Source organism: Desmodus rotundus, chromosome 12 (genome assembly GCF_022682495.2).
Source record: "Desmodus rotundus isolate HL8 chromosome 12, HLdesRot8A.1, whole genome shotgun sequence".
In the NCBI taxonomy this organism is placed as follows: Eukaryota; Metazoa; Chordata; class Mammalia; order Chiroptera; family Phyllostomidae; genus Desmodus; species Desmodus rotundus.
Genome location: NC_071398.1, coordinates 34,595,760 through 34,611,210, shown reverse-complemented (window position 1 = coordinate 34,611,210; position 15,451 = coordinate 34,595,760). Strand labels below are relative to the sequence as shown.

At 39.5% G+C, this 15,451-nt stretch overlaps 1 protein-coding gene and 1 pseudogene across 1 annotated transcript in view; one reads left to right on the top strand and one right to left on the bottom strand.

Moving 5' to 3' along the window:
- Positions 1-7,854, top strand: part of UBA2 (ubiquitin like modifier activating enzyme 2) — a 38,424-nt gene extending 30,570 nt beyond the window's left edge. Inside the window, exons 15-17 of the mRNA XM_024577453.4 lie at positions 3,302-3,407; positions 5,133-5,269; positions 6,818-7,854. Of these exons, the coding sequence (XP_024433221.2) occupies positions 3,302-3,407; positions 5,133-5,269; positions 6,818-7,002 (428 nt within the window). The 3' untranslated portion in view covers positions 7,003-7,854. The remainder of the gene's footprint in view (positions 1-3,301; positions 3,408-5,132; positions 5,270-6,817) is intronic.
- A 5,623-nt stretch (positions 7,855-13,477) lies between these two features.
- On the bottom strand, positions 13,478-14,368 carry LOC112320234 (large ribosomal subunit protein eL30-like; annotated as a pseudogene).
- Between the last annotated feature and the right edge of the window lie 1,083 nt (positions 14,369-15,451).

Below are 15,451 nucleotides of genomic sequence, written 5' to 3'. Positions count from 1 at the left end.
CTTATTTATTTATCTATTTCTTTACTGGTTATTTATTCATACACTTTGCCAGATCCTGATGGGGGTTCAAATGCTAAGCTTTCTTTAAATTATGACTTAAGTGTCTTCCTGGCTGTAGTTCCTTGTCAAACTGTTTGGGCTGTTAGGCCATGAGTAATTGGAGGCCTTGTTTTGGCTGGGTAATAGTCTATTTTAAGGGTCTAGTTGAATATTTGGGCCCCATTCTAGCCAGCTGTCTTTACCAAAAAAAAAAAAAAAGAAAGGAAGGAAAAAGAAGCTTTGTTTGTGACTGTCCTCTTAGTTCTAGCCAGCTCTTTTAATGCTAGGACCTTAAAAATAGAAACTGACCAGGAATTGCAGTGGCTTAAATGTGGCTGTTCGCTGCAAAATACAGGTGCTGAGAGTGAGATGGCATTTATTCAAATAACGTGTGGAATCCTCTGCTATAGGTATAGTCATACATATTCATAATTCAAGGATGAATACAACAGTAGTCTCTGGTTTGAATTAATTTATAGCCTGGAAGGAGAGGCGAGATTATCAGCTAGTAGATTTAGTGCAGTTTAAGAAATACTATGGAAAAAGAGTGTATGGATTGAAACTGGGGAAGGTTAAAGGGTAGATCACAGGCGAAAGGACTCTTGGGCCAGTTCCTGAAGAAGTGAGAACCCTCTGGGCAAAGAAGGAAGTGTGTGCATTTGGGCAGAATGAGTAGCTTCTACAAAGCTATGACTTAAAAACAACATAAAAGGCTTTGGGAATGGCCAGTTATTTTGTTTCACTGCAAGGTGGTGTGTTCTGGGGTGGCGGTGCACTGGAGACTCACTGTGGCTGCATGTAATGTGTGTTTATCTTCTTCCCCCGGTATAGTCCTTCCACCGGGTGTCAGTGGTGCAGTAAATGTGCTTACCTTCTAGTATAATCTGTGCAAGGTGAGTTAACGGTGTGAGGGTGGAGACAGGAGCCAGTTAGGAAGGAAAAGAAATGAGGGGAGTAAGGAATTTTTAACTAAGGTAGAAGCAGATGATAAGCCTTGAGATTTGCAAGGTCAGAATTTAGGGCACAGGTGAAAAGGAGTAGCATTGTTCGGCCTGTATAGGATTGTTGCCAGGACTCTGGCTTTACAGATGATGTTCATTAAACAGGATGGCATGCACAGTAACTGTTTTGAATGTTGGGTCTGAGGAATTTGTAGTGAGTGGGGAATGTGTGAGAGGTCTTGGGGTTGGAAGTATGGGTAAGAATTACTGTTTTCTAAAGATATTCCAGGTAGAATAAAAAGTTAAAATAAGAATAGATTTGTAAAAGAACTAGAAACCGTTAGTAGTTTCTGGATTTCAAAGTTAGGTAGGGAGATACTTTCTAAGCATTTTCCTTTTAAGCAATGAAAGAAATAATAAAAACTGAAAAAGGAAATGACATAAATATAAACACGATAACTAGAATTAAGATATAGTTTACTCAGTATGTATCAGGAACTGTAGGTCCAGGTCAACAGGTTCTGTACAGTCTGTGCCCCTCACAGAACAAATAGGAAATGAAGTGGACTGAATGTTGCAAGGAGAGTGTGTGTATATATAGGAGCAAGATGGAGGTGCAGGGTTTTAGTTTCTGTTTTTGAAGACTTTATTGTTTTTATTAAAATTTTTTTTGCTCTGTCTAATGTGGCTCGGTTGAAGCACCTTTCCCATACTTGAAAAGGTCATGGGTTCAATTCTGGGTGAGGGCACATACACCTAGGTTGGTGGTTCCATCCTTCTTTGGGGCGCATACAGAAGACAACCAATTGATGTTTCTCTTTTCCTCTTTCTAAAAGCAATGAAAAAAATGTCCTTAGGTGAGGGTTAAAAAATTTTTTTTTTCATTACAGCTTTACATTCAATGTCAAATTAGTTTCAGGTATGTACAGCATAGTGGTTAGAGAATTACACAATTTACAAAGTGATCACCCCCTAAGTCTAGTACCCACCCAACACCACATGTAGTTATTACAGTATTATTCACTGATTCCCTGTGCTATAGCAGGGAACGTCCAAGATGCAGCCCAACTCAAAATCGTAAATTTACTTAAAACAGTATGAGGGGTTTTTTTGTTATTACATGTTGCAATGTATTTAATGTGTGGCCCAAAATACCTCTTCTTCCAGTGTGGCCAGAGATACCAAAAGGTTGGACTACCCCTGCTGGAGGAAGCAATTTTGTAGATGAGACTTGAGTGCATTTACAGGTCAGGAGACTGAAATATTTGAACTTGTAGGAGGGGGAGCATAATTAAGTCAGAAAGGCTCTGGAATAGGTGACACTAAGAGTTTGGTTGGAGGGATTATTCTTCATTGGAGTATTGACAATTTATGCAGAAAATTTTTATTGAGTGCTAACTGGGTACTAAGCACATCTGCATACTGGGGGTTTTCAGATGAAGTAGAAATGACATGTGGAAGATAGAATTAGGTTGGAATACTTATTTTTGGACGGCCACCACTAGCTCTTCGTTGAGAGATGTTGAAAATGAAAATTTTACTTAAAAGTTTCTCATATTTCTGAATTGTAAAGTTTTCTAAAAAGTTCTGTCATGGAAAACCTATTTGCAACATAGAATATCTTTTGGGCCCTGGCTGGGTAACTCAGTAGGTTAGAGCATCTTCCCAACAATGCCCAGGTTGTGGGTTCAATCTCTGGTCAGGGCACACACAAAAAGCAACCAACAAATACATAAGTAAGATGAACAACAAACTGATGTTTCTTTCTCTTGCTCTTTCAAAAGTGTGTGTGTATGTGTGTGTGTGTAGTTGTCTTTGATTCCTCAGGATCCCAGATTAATTTGGTTTGAATGGGAGAAGATTCTCAGAATTTCTTAGTTTGGTGCCTTTGGAGTAGCTTTAGCAGTTGATAGTCCAAGAATGAGTTCCTAAGTGCCTAATATTTTAATGGGTTAGTTTGCCAGGGCTGCCGTACCAAAATATGCAGATAGGGTGAATTACATAACATTTATTTTCTCATAGTTCTGGGACTAGAGGTCTTAAAGTGTCTACAGGTTAGTGTTCTCCCGAGGTTTCTCTTCCTTGGCTTCTCATGAGGATACCAGTTAGACTGGATCAGGGCCCACCCTAACAGCTTCCTTTTTATCACTTTAAAAAGTGCTAACCAAATACAGTCACATTCTGAGGTTGGGGTTAGGGCTTCAATATATAAATCAGAGGGACACAATTCAGCTTAGAGTAGGGGTTTCAACTTTTAAAACTAATGTGTCTGCTCCATAGAGATATAACTAAAGTATCTAAATTTCTTTAAAATTTTGTAGCTAATAATCACAAGAAGTTGTCAGAATTTGGAATTAGAAATGGGAGCCGGCTTCAAGCAGACGACTTCCTTCAGGACTACACTTTATTGATCAACATCCTTCATAGGTAGGAATTATTAATATTTTAACTATAAGAAATTGTATATATACACTTAAGATAAAGTGTATGGATAAAAAAAATACCTTTAAACCCTGTGATCATTTGAAACTGCACAGTATATTTGCTCGAGTTGGCCACAAAATTCCTTGAGGTTTGACCTACAGAAAAACTTGGGCATTCAGAAATAAAAGGGATAGACAAAAAATGTTTAAGGATAACTGTTGTCAAAGGTGGCTGATCAGGAGGGTAGAAGTTGAGGCATTCAAATAGTTATATTCAGAGGCGAGTTCATTTTAATAATTGAACTAGAATAAAAATTTCTATTTTTAAAAATTTATTAGAAGAAAGGAAGACGTACTTCATTTGGGATCTATAAGAAGAACAAGAATATTAAAAATTATTCTGTATAGTTCCTAGGTCATAGATTTTTTTCTTTTTATTTATTTTTACATCCTTTAAAAAAGCCATTCAAAATACAAAATACTTGTATCATAGAATATTTGCATATATATATGACAAGTTAAAATATAGATGGTCCTCTACTTTGGTCATTTTATCTGTTGAACATGGTGCAATTTTGTACACACTCAATACTCCTAAACTGCATCCTGACTAGGACTTTTGGGTACCATCTAACAAACAGCTGTGTCCAGTTGTTTTGCCCGTGTCACCATCTCCGTACAAACATATAGTTTGCATGGTTTGGAGAACATTGTATTTTCTGTATTTGGCTTATAAAAAGCATAAAATAACAGGAAAAACTGAATGTGGGTTGTTAGAAATAAGTTTTACAAAGTCAGACATTTGAGTCCAGGATAATGCTGGGAATGATCTCTGGCCTCAGTTAGACACCAGTTGGATGTCAGTGGTGTGCTTGAGTTTAGTTGTGAAAGAAAAGACCATGAAAAGACATATATAATAAAATGGAAATATATCAGATGGTGTCTGAAAGAGGAGGCACAATTAGGGGTTTTTTAATCATATTTTTTAGCTCTCTGGAACAGAACCCCCTTTATAACATGCAAGTCTTTTGTTTGACTTTCATGCATTAAGCTTTCGTACATGTTTTTGGAAACGCATTGCAAAAGCAGGGCACTGCCGGTAAAGATGGGTGGAAACCCAGAGTCCATATATCCTAATCGTAAAATACCTAATTGTTTTTGTCAAGATCAGAGTAGAGTGTGTAGAATCTTTTCACATAGTAGCTAAAGAAACAATGCCCAAGTTACATTGGGCCATAGAGTTTTAGACTATGTTCTGCTTTAGCAGAAGAAAATTATTTAACTTTTTTTTTTTTTTAAAACCTTTTCCTGGACCCTGGCCAGGTGGCTCAGCTGGTTAGAGTATCGTCTCAGTACACCAAGGTTGGGTTTGATCCCTGGTCAGGGCACATAAAGAAGCAACCAATGAATGCATAAATCAGTGGAACAACAAATCGATGTTTCTCTCTCTGTGTCTCTTCCTCTTTAATATTATTTTTTTAATTAAAAAAAAAAAGTTTCCCTGATTTGGAGGTACAATGGTATTACCATGGCAGTTAGATTTTGAATTATCACAAAAACCTGTTATGTATAGTCTTGTTTTTATTTTAGCTCTTTGAAAAACCAGAATCCAAATATTGGGTGTGTACGTATACACTTGAAGCCGAGGGAACAGTATCTCTCTGGTGTGTCTTTATTTTGTAAATATTCATAGCACTGGCCCAGTTTTATCGTGTGTCTTCTCTTACAGTGAAGACCTAGGAAAGGATGTTGAATTTGAAGTTGTTGGTGATGCCCCAGAAAAAGTGGGGCCCAAACAAGCTGAAGGTGCTGCCAAAAGCATAACCAATGGCAGTGACGATGGAGCTCAGCCTTCCACATCCACAGGTGAGTCATGGCCCCAGCCAGCAGGTTGTTAATTACCCAACAAGCAAGACTATCTACCAACAAACTATGATTATTATATGAACGTTGACCATAACGTAGAAGTCCATAGGACCACTAGAGGTATGTATTGGTTTGGCATTGATTGTTTTAATGGAGTTTTGAATATATGACCCATGAAACCATTTAAGGCTGGGAAAAGGACTTACTGAAAATAGACTTTGTTACTTGTTTGTTAGTGGATTTTTACAACTGGAAATATCAGTGAGTTTACTAGTGAATAAAGACCATTCATTCTTAGTGTAGTAGTAGTTTTGGATTTTGTACCCCTGTTTATTTAGGGGTGACACATGAGTGCATCTATTTTAAGTGTGCAGATGTTTGGTGAGTATAAAATTACAGCATTTCAGTTTTCTCAGAACCAGTATGACTTTGGGGAAATGCATCAGAGGCTCTTTCCTTGGGTTTTCAGTGCTGGTGCTTGGTGCCTTATTGTGCTGGATTTGGGTGTTTACTGACACAGGGCGCACGCCCCCCCCCCCCCCCCCCACCATGCGGGCACACACCCTCTTTATTCTTTAAGTCAGGAAACTAAAAGTTACCAATTTTTCACTTGTTTCCATTTCTTTGACCCTGGGTCCTTGGTGTTCTTTGGAATGTGTTTCTCGGTTCTGGTGTTCTCTAGAGTTTTAAAGATGGATTTTGAGAATATCTAGAGAGTTTGGTCCACTTGTGGACCATGGGTTCACGACCTTTTTTCCCCCTCTGAAAATAGATCTGTCCACCCATTGAGGAAGGGACTATGGTGTTTTCTTTTAAATCATAACTTGAAATGTGCATTTATTGATCATCTGTGGGTAGGGTTTGGAGGCTGTAGCACTAAGATCAGTCCCCCACTTTTGATTATTTTTGGGGGCGGGAGCATAAACTAACTGTGGTGTAAGGTTAAAAGCATGTACTATAGAGTCCCCCACTCTGAGGGTTTATATCCTGACCTCATCCTCTGCTATTGTGTGACCTTGGGCAAGTCAACCTCTTTGTACCTCAGTTTCCTTTTCTGGAAAACGGATAATAATGTTATCTTCTTTATAGGGTTGTTGTGATGATTAAATGAGTTGTTATATGCAAAGTGCTCAGAACAGTTCCTGGCACATTGTAAGTGCTATATATATACATACATACATTATATATATATATATTTGTTTTGTTGTTGTTATTTATAATTATTACTGCCACTACCAGTATTAGGAATTATACCCTCCCATTTTCTGTTGGAGAAATAGAAACAAGGAACTGGAATAATTTCTCTGAGTTACATAATGTTTGTTACAAGTTTTTGTTTTGATTGGAAAAGAACTGGTGTTTGTTACAGAAAACATTAAACCAGTACAGGAGTATGTAAAGTATAAAGCAAAGGTTCCCTAAGGGTAATTATTCTTAAGTCTGGAGCATATCAGAAGAATTAGCTTTTCATTTATATGAAATAGTGATGAGCCACTAGTAACTCCCACACTTTTAACCATTTTTTCATTTTTCTTTTTCTGAAATAAGCACAAGAGCAAGATGATGTGCTCATAGTTGATTCAGATGAAGAAGGTCCTTCAAATAATGCTGATGACATAAGTGAAGAAGAGAGAAGTCGCAAGAGGAAATTAGATGAGAAAGAGAATATCAGTACAAAGAGGTCACGCACAGAACAGGCAAAAGAGCTTGATGATGTTATAGCATTAGATTGAACAGCAATACCTCTAACAGAACCCTCTTACTGCATTAGGTCACCTGGGCAGATCCAGGTGGTTATGTCCTTTGTTCCAAAGGTAAAAAGTTGACACCAGTGACTTGAAGATGATTCTGCTGCGTTTGAAAGCACTAATTTTGCTAGAACTGTTAGATACATTGCGGTATGCTGTTTGGAAAGTAGGAATATAGTTCTAAAACCCTTTGAACAACGCGTTTATGTAACCAGTCATGAGATGAAACAACAGAATGCATGTTGCCTTTTCAATGTAAATACCCTTAGGTATCATTTAATAGTTTAAAATATTGTGGTTTAGTAAAGTTGATACCTGGTTATAAATATTATGCCTTTATTTTTGGTTAGAAAAAGAATTATTTTTAGCCTAGATCTAACCATTTTCATACTCTTAAACAGATTCAAAAAGTATCAAGTGCTATGCATTGAAACTTGTTTTTAAATATTAACTGGCACTATGTATATTGATGTAAAACAATGTTACTTTACTGAAGTTTTCAGCTTGTACTGCCTGGTATGTCTGTGTAAGAAGCCAATTTTTGTGTATTGTTACAGTTTCAGGTTATTTATATTTGACGTTTTGTATAACTCAAATACGACTATGCTGTACTATGGACCAAATAAATGGCCTCTGCATACTTGTTATACATGCCTGCACAGTTCACGTGTCTGCTGCCTTGTTGGGTTTATCCATTGTGTTTACTGCAGGCATGCTAAATTTTTTCCTTTAAAAAAATTAACTTGTAATGGATGTGGTGGTTAAAAGATCTTCCCTGTTTGCCACAGATGCATACTTTCTAAAATAAAGCTTTTAATGGCGATGTTGCTTTCTAAATTTGAATTGTAAACAGTTGACCTTTTGTTAGGAGCATTTAAGAAATCTTTGGCCAACCCCAGTAACTTGGAGCCTTGGATTTGACGTTGCAAAGGGTGAGAGTCTTTCCTTGATTCTGCCTTATTTGAGTTGTTCCCCTACTTCATCAGAGTTATTCTTGAGGGTATCAGTCATTTTGGGCCCAACTCTAGCCTGAAATGTGGCCAGACCAGCTCTGGATGGATCAGCACTCACATGGGCCCCCGAGGGCCATTAGAGTTATCTCCTCACACAGATGTGCCTTGAGTTTTCAGATAACAAACTCATGAAGCTGTTTCCTCATTCTCCATCTTTGCCTTTGGATTTTTGGCCGCAGTCAACTAAATTTCAAACTGATAACTTATTGTCTCACTTTGTGTAACTCTTAATTGCTACCCAGCTTATTAATTCTTACTCCTTGTTTTATATCATTTTAAATTCAGCATATAATGAAAGCCTTCAGAAAAATATATTGAACAACACAGCCCTCAGGAGCATGCTGCTTAAAGCCTCCAAGATGGACTGACTTCAGCCTTCTGATAGCAACTGCAAGCAGTCTGGATCCCCACCCACAATTCTGAGCCTGTGAGGTTCACTTTGCTTTGAGATTTTTAGGAATTTCATTTTCCTTCAGAAAAAAACTTCAAAGTCACAGAACTAAGTAACAGATAAAAGAAATATCCTGAAATATCACCCCTCAGAATAATTTTTGGTTAACTGGTTGGTCACTGAGAATCATTTTCTATTTTGAAATTTGAATTCTGAAAAAATGCAGAAATTTGCATTTTGAAATCCTCTTAATTACTTAAAACCTTGACCTGCCTTTTGGATATAATTAACAGCAATGTTTCTGGCATTTCTGTGTATGTTCTTTCCCATTTGAAAGAATATGGAAGTAAGTGCCAGTTTGACCTGTAGAGGTATGTTTCTGTTTTGGCAGAGCAGTGATTTTCATTTTTTTCAACAAGTCTATTACTATATTTTTTTCAGCAGTTTCTGTTCATTTTCAACCTGTTTTTAAATAAACTGTTTATCAGCAAGGTAGGTCTGACTCCAGGGGTCTTGCTCAACTAGACTTACCAAATCCAAGCTGCATCCACTCCCCTGGAGTGTGGAGACACTTTAGATCTGGCCTTGTGTTTCTGGTTTTCCCATGTGAGTTGTCTTTTCAGTGGGACAGCCTGGAGCAGGGCTCCTGAACTGTTTCCCCAGCAGCTCCAGCTTCAAATACAGCCTGCAAACCATCTTCCAGCCCAATTGGAAACAGTCCAAGGACTGATGTCAACCAGGACAGTTCGTGGTCCCAAAGATTAATCTGCATTACTGAAGGCTCAAATGAAAATTCTTCATGGTACCAATGAGGTTAGAGCCTGAATCCTTAATGAAGTAACTAATCAGGCAAAGATCATCGATGGATGCCAAAATCTTTGGATCAAATCGAAACCTATATCCAAACCTATATTGGATGCCAAAAGAGTCTTCGCTTAGTGCTCAAATGCTGTACAGGTAACTTGTGAAAGAAACAAGTCTTGACAATGGACTGATGCCTGGCACTAGTTAGTATTCAAGTGATCAAACCCAGCATCACTAATGGGACAACCTGATACATGCTTCCTGATGAAATAAAAACTGACAGCACCTAGGCAAAAAAAATTAACCTGAATCTAATCGAGTGCCTAGACTTAAGTTGCAGCTGACAGAAAATAAAGGGGTAAGAAGAACAGATGAAAATTAAGAGCAAATAATGGGACAAGTACAGGATGTAGGTCATTCTAGAACTCAAGTGCAAAATAAACGACTAAAAATTATTGTGACAATTGGAAATTTGAAAATGGGATAAATTAGGTGGTAATGGAATTATTTTTTTAGGTATGATAATATTGTAGTTATATAGGACAGTGTCCTGGATTTTGAAATATTAGGGGTGGAACTGTAATACAACTTAAATGGTTGGCAAAATATATAATACAGGAAAATAAAAGCAAATTAACATTGACTATAGGTGGAGCCTATGCACATTGTTCATCACACTATCCAATTTTTTTCTGAAAACTGAGCAAAGTGGGGATTATATATATGGCCTGTACCTTACTTTTGTGCCTATGTGACTTAAAAGTTTTGTATTGAATATATTCTATGATTGAAATCAGGAGGCAATAAAGATTATTAAAAGAAAAAGTTGGCATGAGTGTTACAGTGATTCCTGGGTCTAACATTGATCAAGTTAGTTTTACTCATCCTTGTTGCTAGGCTGTGACTTAGGAAGAATTCTTTCATTTGAGCCTTCAGAGACCTAGGAAAATTTAACTTGTCCCTAGTAGATGAATTAGAAGCTTCCAGAAAGCATTTGGTTCATAATAAATATTCCTGTTATTGAAAATAGCCCATTGGTGGCACACATCTTAGTATACTTCCCCTATTGAATATGAGCAAAGGTAAGCCTTTACTAATAGCCTTTTTTTAATATACAGAAAAAGAAAGCTATTAAAAATAAGTAAAAAAAAAAAAGATCAGGAGAAAAATGTTGGTGTTTCTAGTTATTGTGACTTGCAGAGGTGGTGAAGTCCTCCCATTTCTTTGCATCTGACAGTAGTGTTCCTGAGGTCCAGAATCTCCATTTGAGCATTCTGCAGGAGGATATATTTAGAGAAGTATTTTTGTAGACACTTTCATACTGGAAATATATTATTAGCATTCTGCACACAGAAGGAACTCCCTTCTCCCCTGCCCCCAGTATCTAATTTTAAAATCCAGCCAAAAACTTGAGAAATTTTTGAACTCACTGAATCAACTGAGTTGAATTATAGGGCTATGATGCTGCTCTGCAGTTTGGTTGTATTTTGAAGACCATTATCCTATTTTTGGAAGTTTTGCTGTCTAACTCAACATTTAAAAATTTTAAATGTTGCAACAATGATTTTACTACATAGGGAAAGGCTCTGAGCAAAAATTGTACTAGAATGTACAATGCACCAGGAAGGCCCTCAGGCATTAAGAAATTTTCAATTTGTTTTTCAGGAGATAGTCGATCTTGGGAAAATGTAGACGTGCACACCCTGTGCTGTTCACTCATCCTATAAACATGTACTGCGTCCCTGCTCCGCACTATGCTGCACTTGGAAAATCTCGCCAACTTTGCCAGCCTAGGTGGAAACCTTTGAAAGCTGTAAGACACTATAAGAGCTGGTGTGCAAAAGAAACCCAACTTCTTGTAGCAATAATTGGTGGGAAGGGGATCTGGGCCCCCCACATCCTATATATTGCCAAGCTTCCCAGTTAGACCCAGCAGCAGCTCCCAGCATCACTGAACCTCATGAACACCAACCTGAAGCTCAGAAATGTACCTAAACTAGCAATATGGGCTCCCTAAATAGCTCCTCTCCATGAGACTGCAGACTGGCTGGGCTCTGCCTTCCACAAAGTTTGGGCATAAATTCCCATTCCTGAGTGCAGAATAAGCTGTCAGGATGAGAAAGTGAGGGTCCTTCCAAGATGGCCACTTGCAGGCCCTAGCCAGGTGGGACAGTTGGTTAGAGTATCGTCCTAATACACCAAGGTGGTGGGTTTGATCCCCAATCAGGCACATACAAGAAGCAACCAATGAATGCATGGATGAGTGGAACAACGGGGTTGATGTCTCTCTCTCTCTAGTTTTCAATAAATAAATAAAAAGATGGTCACTTGCTTCCTGTAACTGTTGGATCCTAACCCTAATTCTTAGATTGGGACCATCCTGTTGACAGCTGCAGCTATCAATGCTTTGAAACTTCTGTGCCCTGCCAGAGTCCTAAGGGGATACCATGGCCAGGGAAGTTTGGCTCAATCTGGTTGAAAGAGCTGGGCCTCAGAAGAGGGCACGAGCAGACTTCCAGTGGACTGCCTCCCAGTGGTTCAGGCAGAAGATGCACCCTGGGCCTGGGGCTGTGTGTATATAGGAAGATCGGCCCCTAGGAGCTGAGATGGGAGAGGTACGAAGTGTGCTTTAGGTGAAAGATTCCTGCTACTCTCCCAGGAATAACTGTTAACGGTAGACTGCTGCTGGCTTCAGGGAGAGAAAGTGTGGATCCCAGCAATTCCTCCCTGTGGAGTTCAAAGGCCATGCCCCTTCTGTAGTTAACCAAAGTTATCCAGCCACATTTGACTGACACCTGAGTGAATCCCAAGACTGTAGGAAACCCCTGGAACTGTGTCCATAATTGGGATCCAGACAATACAGACACTACAGACTTATGATGGAAGCTACATTACAAGGGGAGATTAAGCATCTCTTTAAAAAAAAAATCACCGTTAGTGCCCTGACTTGTGTGGCTCAGTTGGGCGTCATCCTGCAAAGTGAATGGTTGCTGGTTCAATTTCTGGTCACGGCACATGTCCAGGTTGCAGGTTTGGTCCCCAGTCGGGTGTATATAAGAGGCAACCAGTTGATGTTTCTCACATCAATGTTTCTCTCTCGCTCTTCCTCCCTTTCCCTCTTTCTAAAAATAAATAAATAAAATATCTTTAAAAAATCACCATTAGTGTGGACAGAGTCTGGGTAGGATAAGTCTCTGCGTCCTTAAAAGGAAAAGATGGTGGGTTTAGGACTTGGTGTGAGACTATAGAACATGTTCTGTTCCAGCCTCTGTATCCATTTGCCTAGAAATAGAAGGTTCTGGTTAACTTGAGAGGATGACAGATCTAAAGGTCCAGCAATTTTTTTGTGAAAAACATTTTTTTTCTCCAATGATGGGACCCAGACAGTGGTAGTTGGAGCCAGCTCCTACCAGCTTTTCCAAGCTGATTATACTCATTTCTTCCCAACTCTATTCAGTGATACTATACTGGTAGTTTAAATCAACCGTGGTGGTATTGGCAAATGCTATAAATAAGGCTCCTGATTTGCACAAATCTTCCCCAGAGCACTGGTTGGTTTTTTATTTTTTAAAGATTTTATTTATTTATTTTATTTTTAGACAGTGAGGAAGGGAGGGAGGAAGAGAGGGAGAGAAACATCAATGTGTGGTTGCCTCCCTCATGCCCCCTACTGGGGACCTGGCCCACAACCCAGGCAGGTGCCCTGACTGGGAATCCAACTGCTGATCAAGGTGTGAGCACTGATTGTTAAACGTTTACCAGCATACCACCGGACCCAGGAAGAAAAAGGCCTGAGAGAGAGGTGAGCACAGAGAACACCTCTGTATCAGTGGAGGACAGAGAAGGCATCAGTGGAAGCTGGGCAATGAGTCCATGGGCAGCGCTTCAAATCCCACAAGTTGGCTCCTGTTCTCTTCTTTCTCCGCTATTGTGCTTCTCAGACAGAAAAAGCCAGCAAACTGTGGTCAAACACTGAACATACCCTTAGTGAGGCTACAAAAGAGGGTGAGGTCTGGGACACATTTAGGTAATGTATAGATGAGACTACACAATTTTGAATGCTACTTTGTATCTATTTAGCATGGCAATGGTATGATTTGCCATGCCATTAAATATTTGTAATATATTTATAAATCATTGCTTAGTGTGCTTCCCACTTTATGGAAGTACTTTGCTCTAATGTTGAATAATTAACATTTTATTTATTTAAATGAGTTCAGGCCAATTTTATTAAAGATAAATTTTGCATAATTTACTCTTCACCAGTCTGTTCTGTCATGCTTCTAATTACATCAGAATTACCTGGATCAATGACAGCCAGTTGCATGTAACAGTGGAAAATTGTAATGGTGGGAAATTGTAACCCACCCCATTATTCTTTTTGATATTGTTTCTGTAAGTGCTGACTCTGACTAATGCTATCCTAGCTTGTAGATAAACAGCATGTTTATATAAGAATCCTAGGAACTAACTTGAAAAGATACAGGCTTTGACCTTCAGGCATCCCAGCTCCAGGAGATTTGCTGACCTTCATCCATGAAACCAGGATGAAGTGAAGCCAGGATGACTAAACCAGGATGATGCACACCGGACAATCACTTGCCTTATCAGAATGGACTGTGTTTGTCTGCATATAGAGAACTTTTCAACTCCCTCCCTTGACCTCTGTTCTGTTCCCCTCTCCCTCCTTATAAAAACCTGGGCCTCCAATGAGAGGTGGAGATGGGCTTTGTGACCTGAGTCCCCCATCTTCCAGGTGGCCAGCATCTGCAAATAAAACACATTCCTTTACATTAGCATCCGCCTCTTGAGTATTGGCTTTCATAGTGGCAGGCAGCTGGACCTGTATTTCAGTTGCATGCATACTCTGTAGTATTTTCTACACACTGTTCCCAAGTCAGGACTATTGCCACACTTATGATGGACACTAGTTTTGGCCAACATGGGGTAATGTTCTATTTCAGACTCCCTCAAGGCAGGGCAGATATTATCGAGCATGACCAGGTCCGATCTGGTCAAAGCTTTGCCTTGTCTGATCATCTTCGCAGTCTGCTTGTACCCCAGCAGTACTCTCCACTTTCACAACCAGTTGGATCCTAGAGCTGATTGACTCCTGTGTTTTCATCTTCTTTGCAGCCACCATTTTCCTGTTTTAGGTGTGGGATGGCCCCCAACCAAGAACAGCCACCAAGATGGTCGGAAGTGAGAAAGCAAACTATTTCGGGTTGTTTCTGTTTCTGACTGCAAGTTGTTGTTGTTATTTATTATTATTAGAGTAATGCATTTTAGCTGACCCTGGGCTCCAATATATTGTTTAAATCTTGGAAGCTTTAAGTGGGGCATGTGGGGATGGAACAGTTATTTAAGAACTACATCTGAGGGCAGAGAGCGCCTTTTCAGAAGGCTGGATATCATAGAATTGTATTGATTACATAAATAATGCAATAAACACTTTTTGCTTACACTGTTATCAGCATTTTGCATTACTTCCATAGAATAGATTCTTGGAGCACTACTGCTTATAAGAGTTTTCACCTATGAGGATGTTAATACCACCAAAGTGCTCTTTCTGACAGGATATACCAACTTACACTCCTACCAGTAAAATATAGTCAAGTTTCACCACAGTCTCGTCAAAATTTCCATTTTTAAAAAAAGATTTTATTTGTTTTTAGAGAGGGGGAAGGGAGGGAGAGAGCAATCAACGTGTGGTTGCCTCTGGAGCGCCCCCTATTGGGGACCTGGCCCACAACCCAGGCATGTGCCCTGACTGGGAATAGAATCTGCGACCCTTTGGTTCACAGGCTGTTGCTCAATCCACTGAACCACACCAGCCAGGGCAAAATTTCCATTTTTAAAATGGGAGATGATGTGAAATGTGGTATCTCATTGTTGATTTAATTAGTTTTTCCTTTCTCAGATTTTTCATTAGATAGCTTCTCTGGATAATTACTCCCCCAAACGCTTGTCCCCACCTGCACCTGCCCTCTCACCCTGAGCATGAGGGCTGGGAGGCGGTGTTGAGATTCTGCCAGCTGACAGGGACTGGGGAGGGGCTGCTGGATCAGACACTGCCAACTGAGGGGAATGGGCCACAGCCAGCTCCTAGCAATGTTCAGGCCCCACATCCTGATCATTCTGCACCAGGACAACTCCTAGTCCAGACTCGCTGCTCCCTGAGACACTGAGACACTGTGGGAGCCTTGCTGGAATTCTCTGGGAGGTG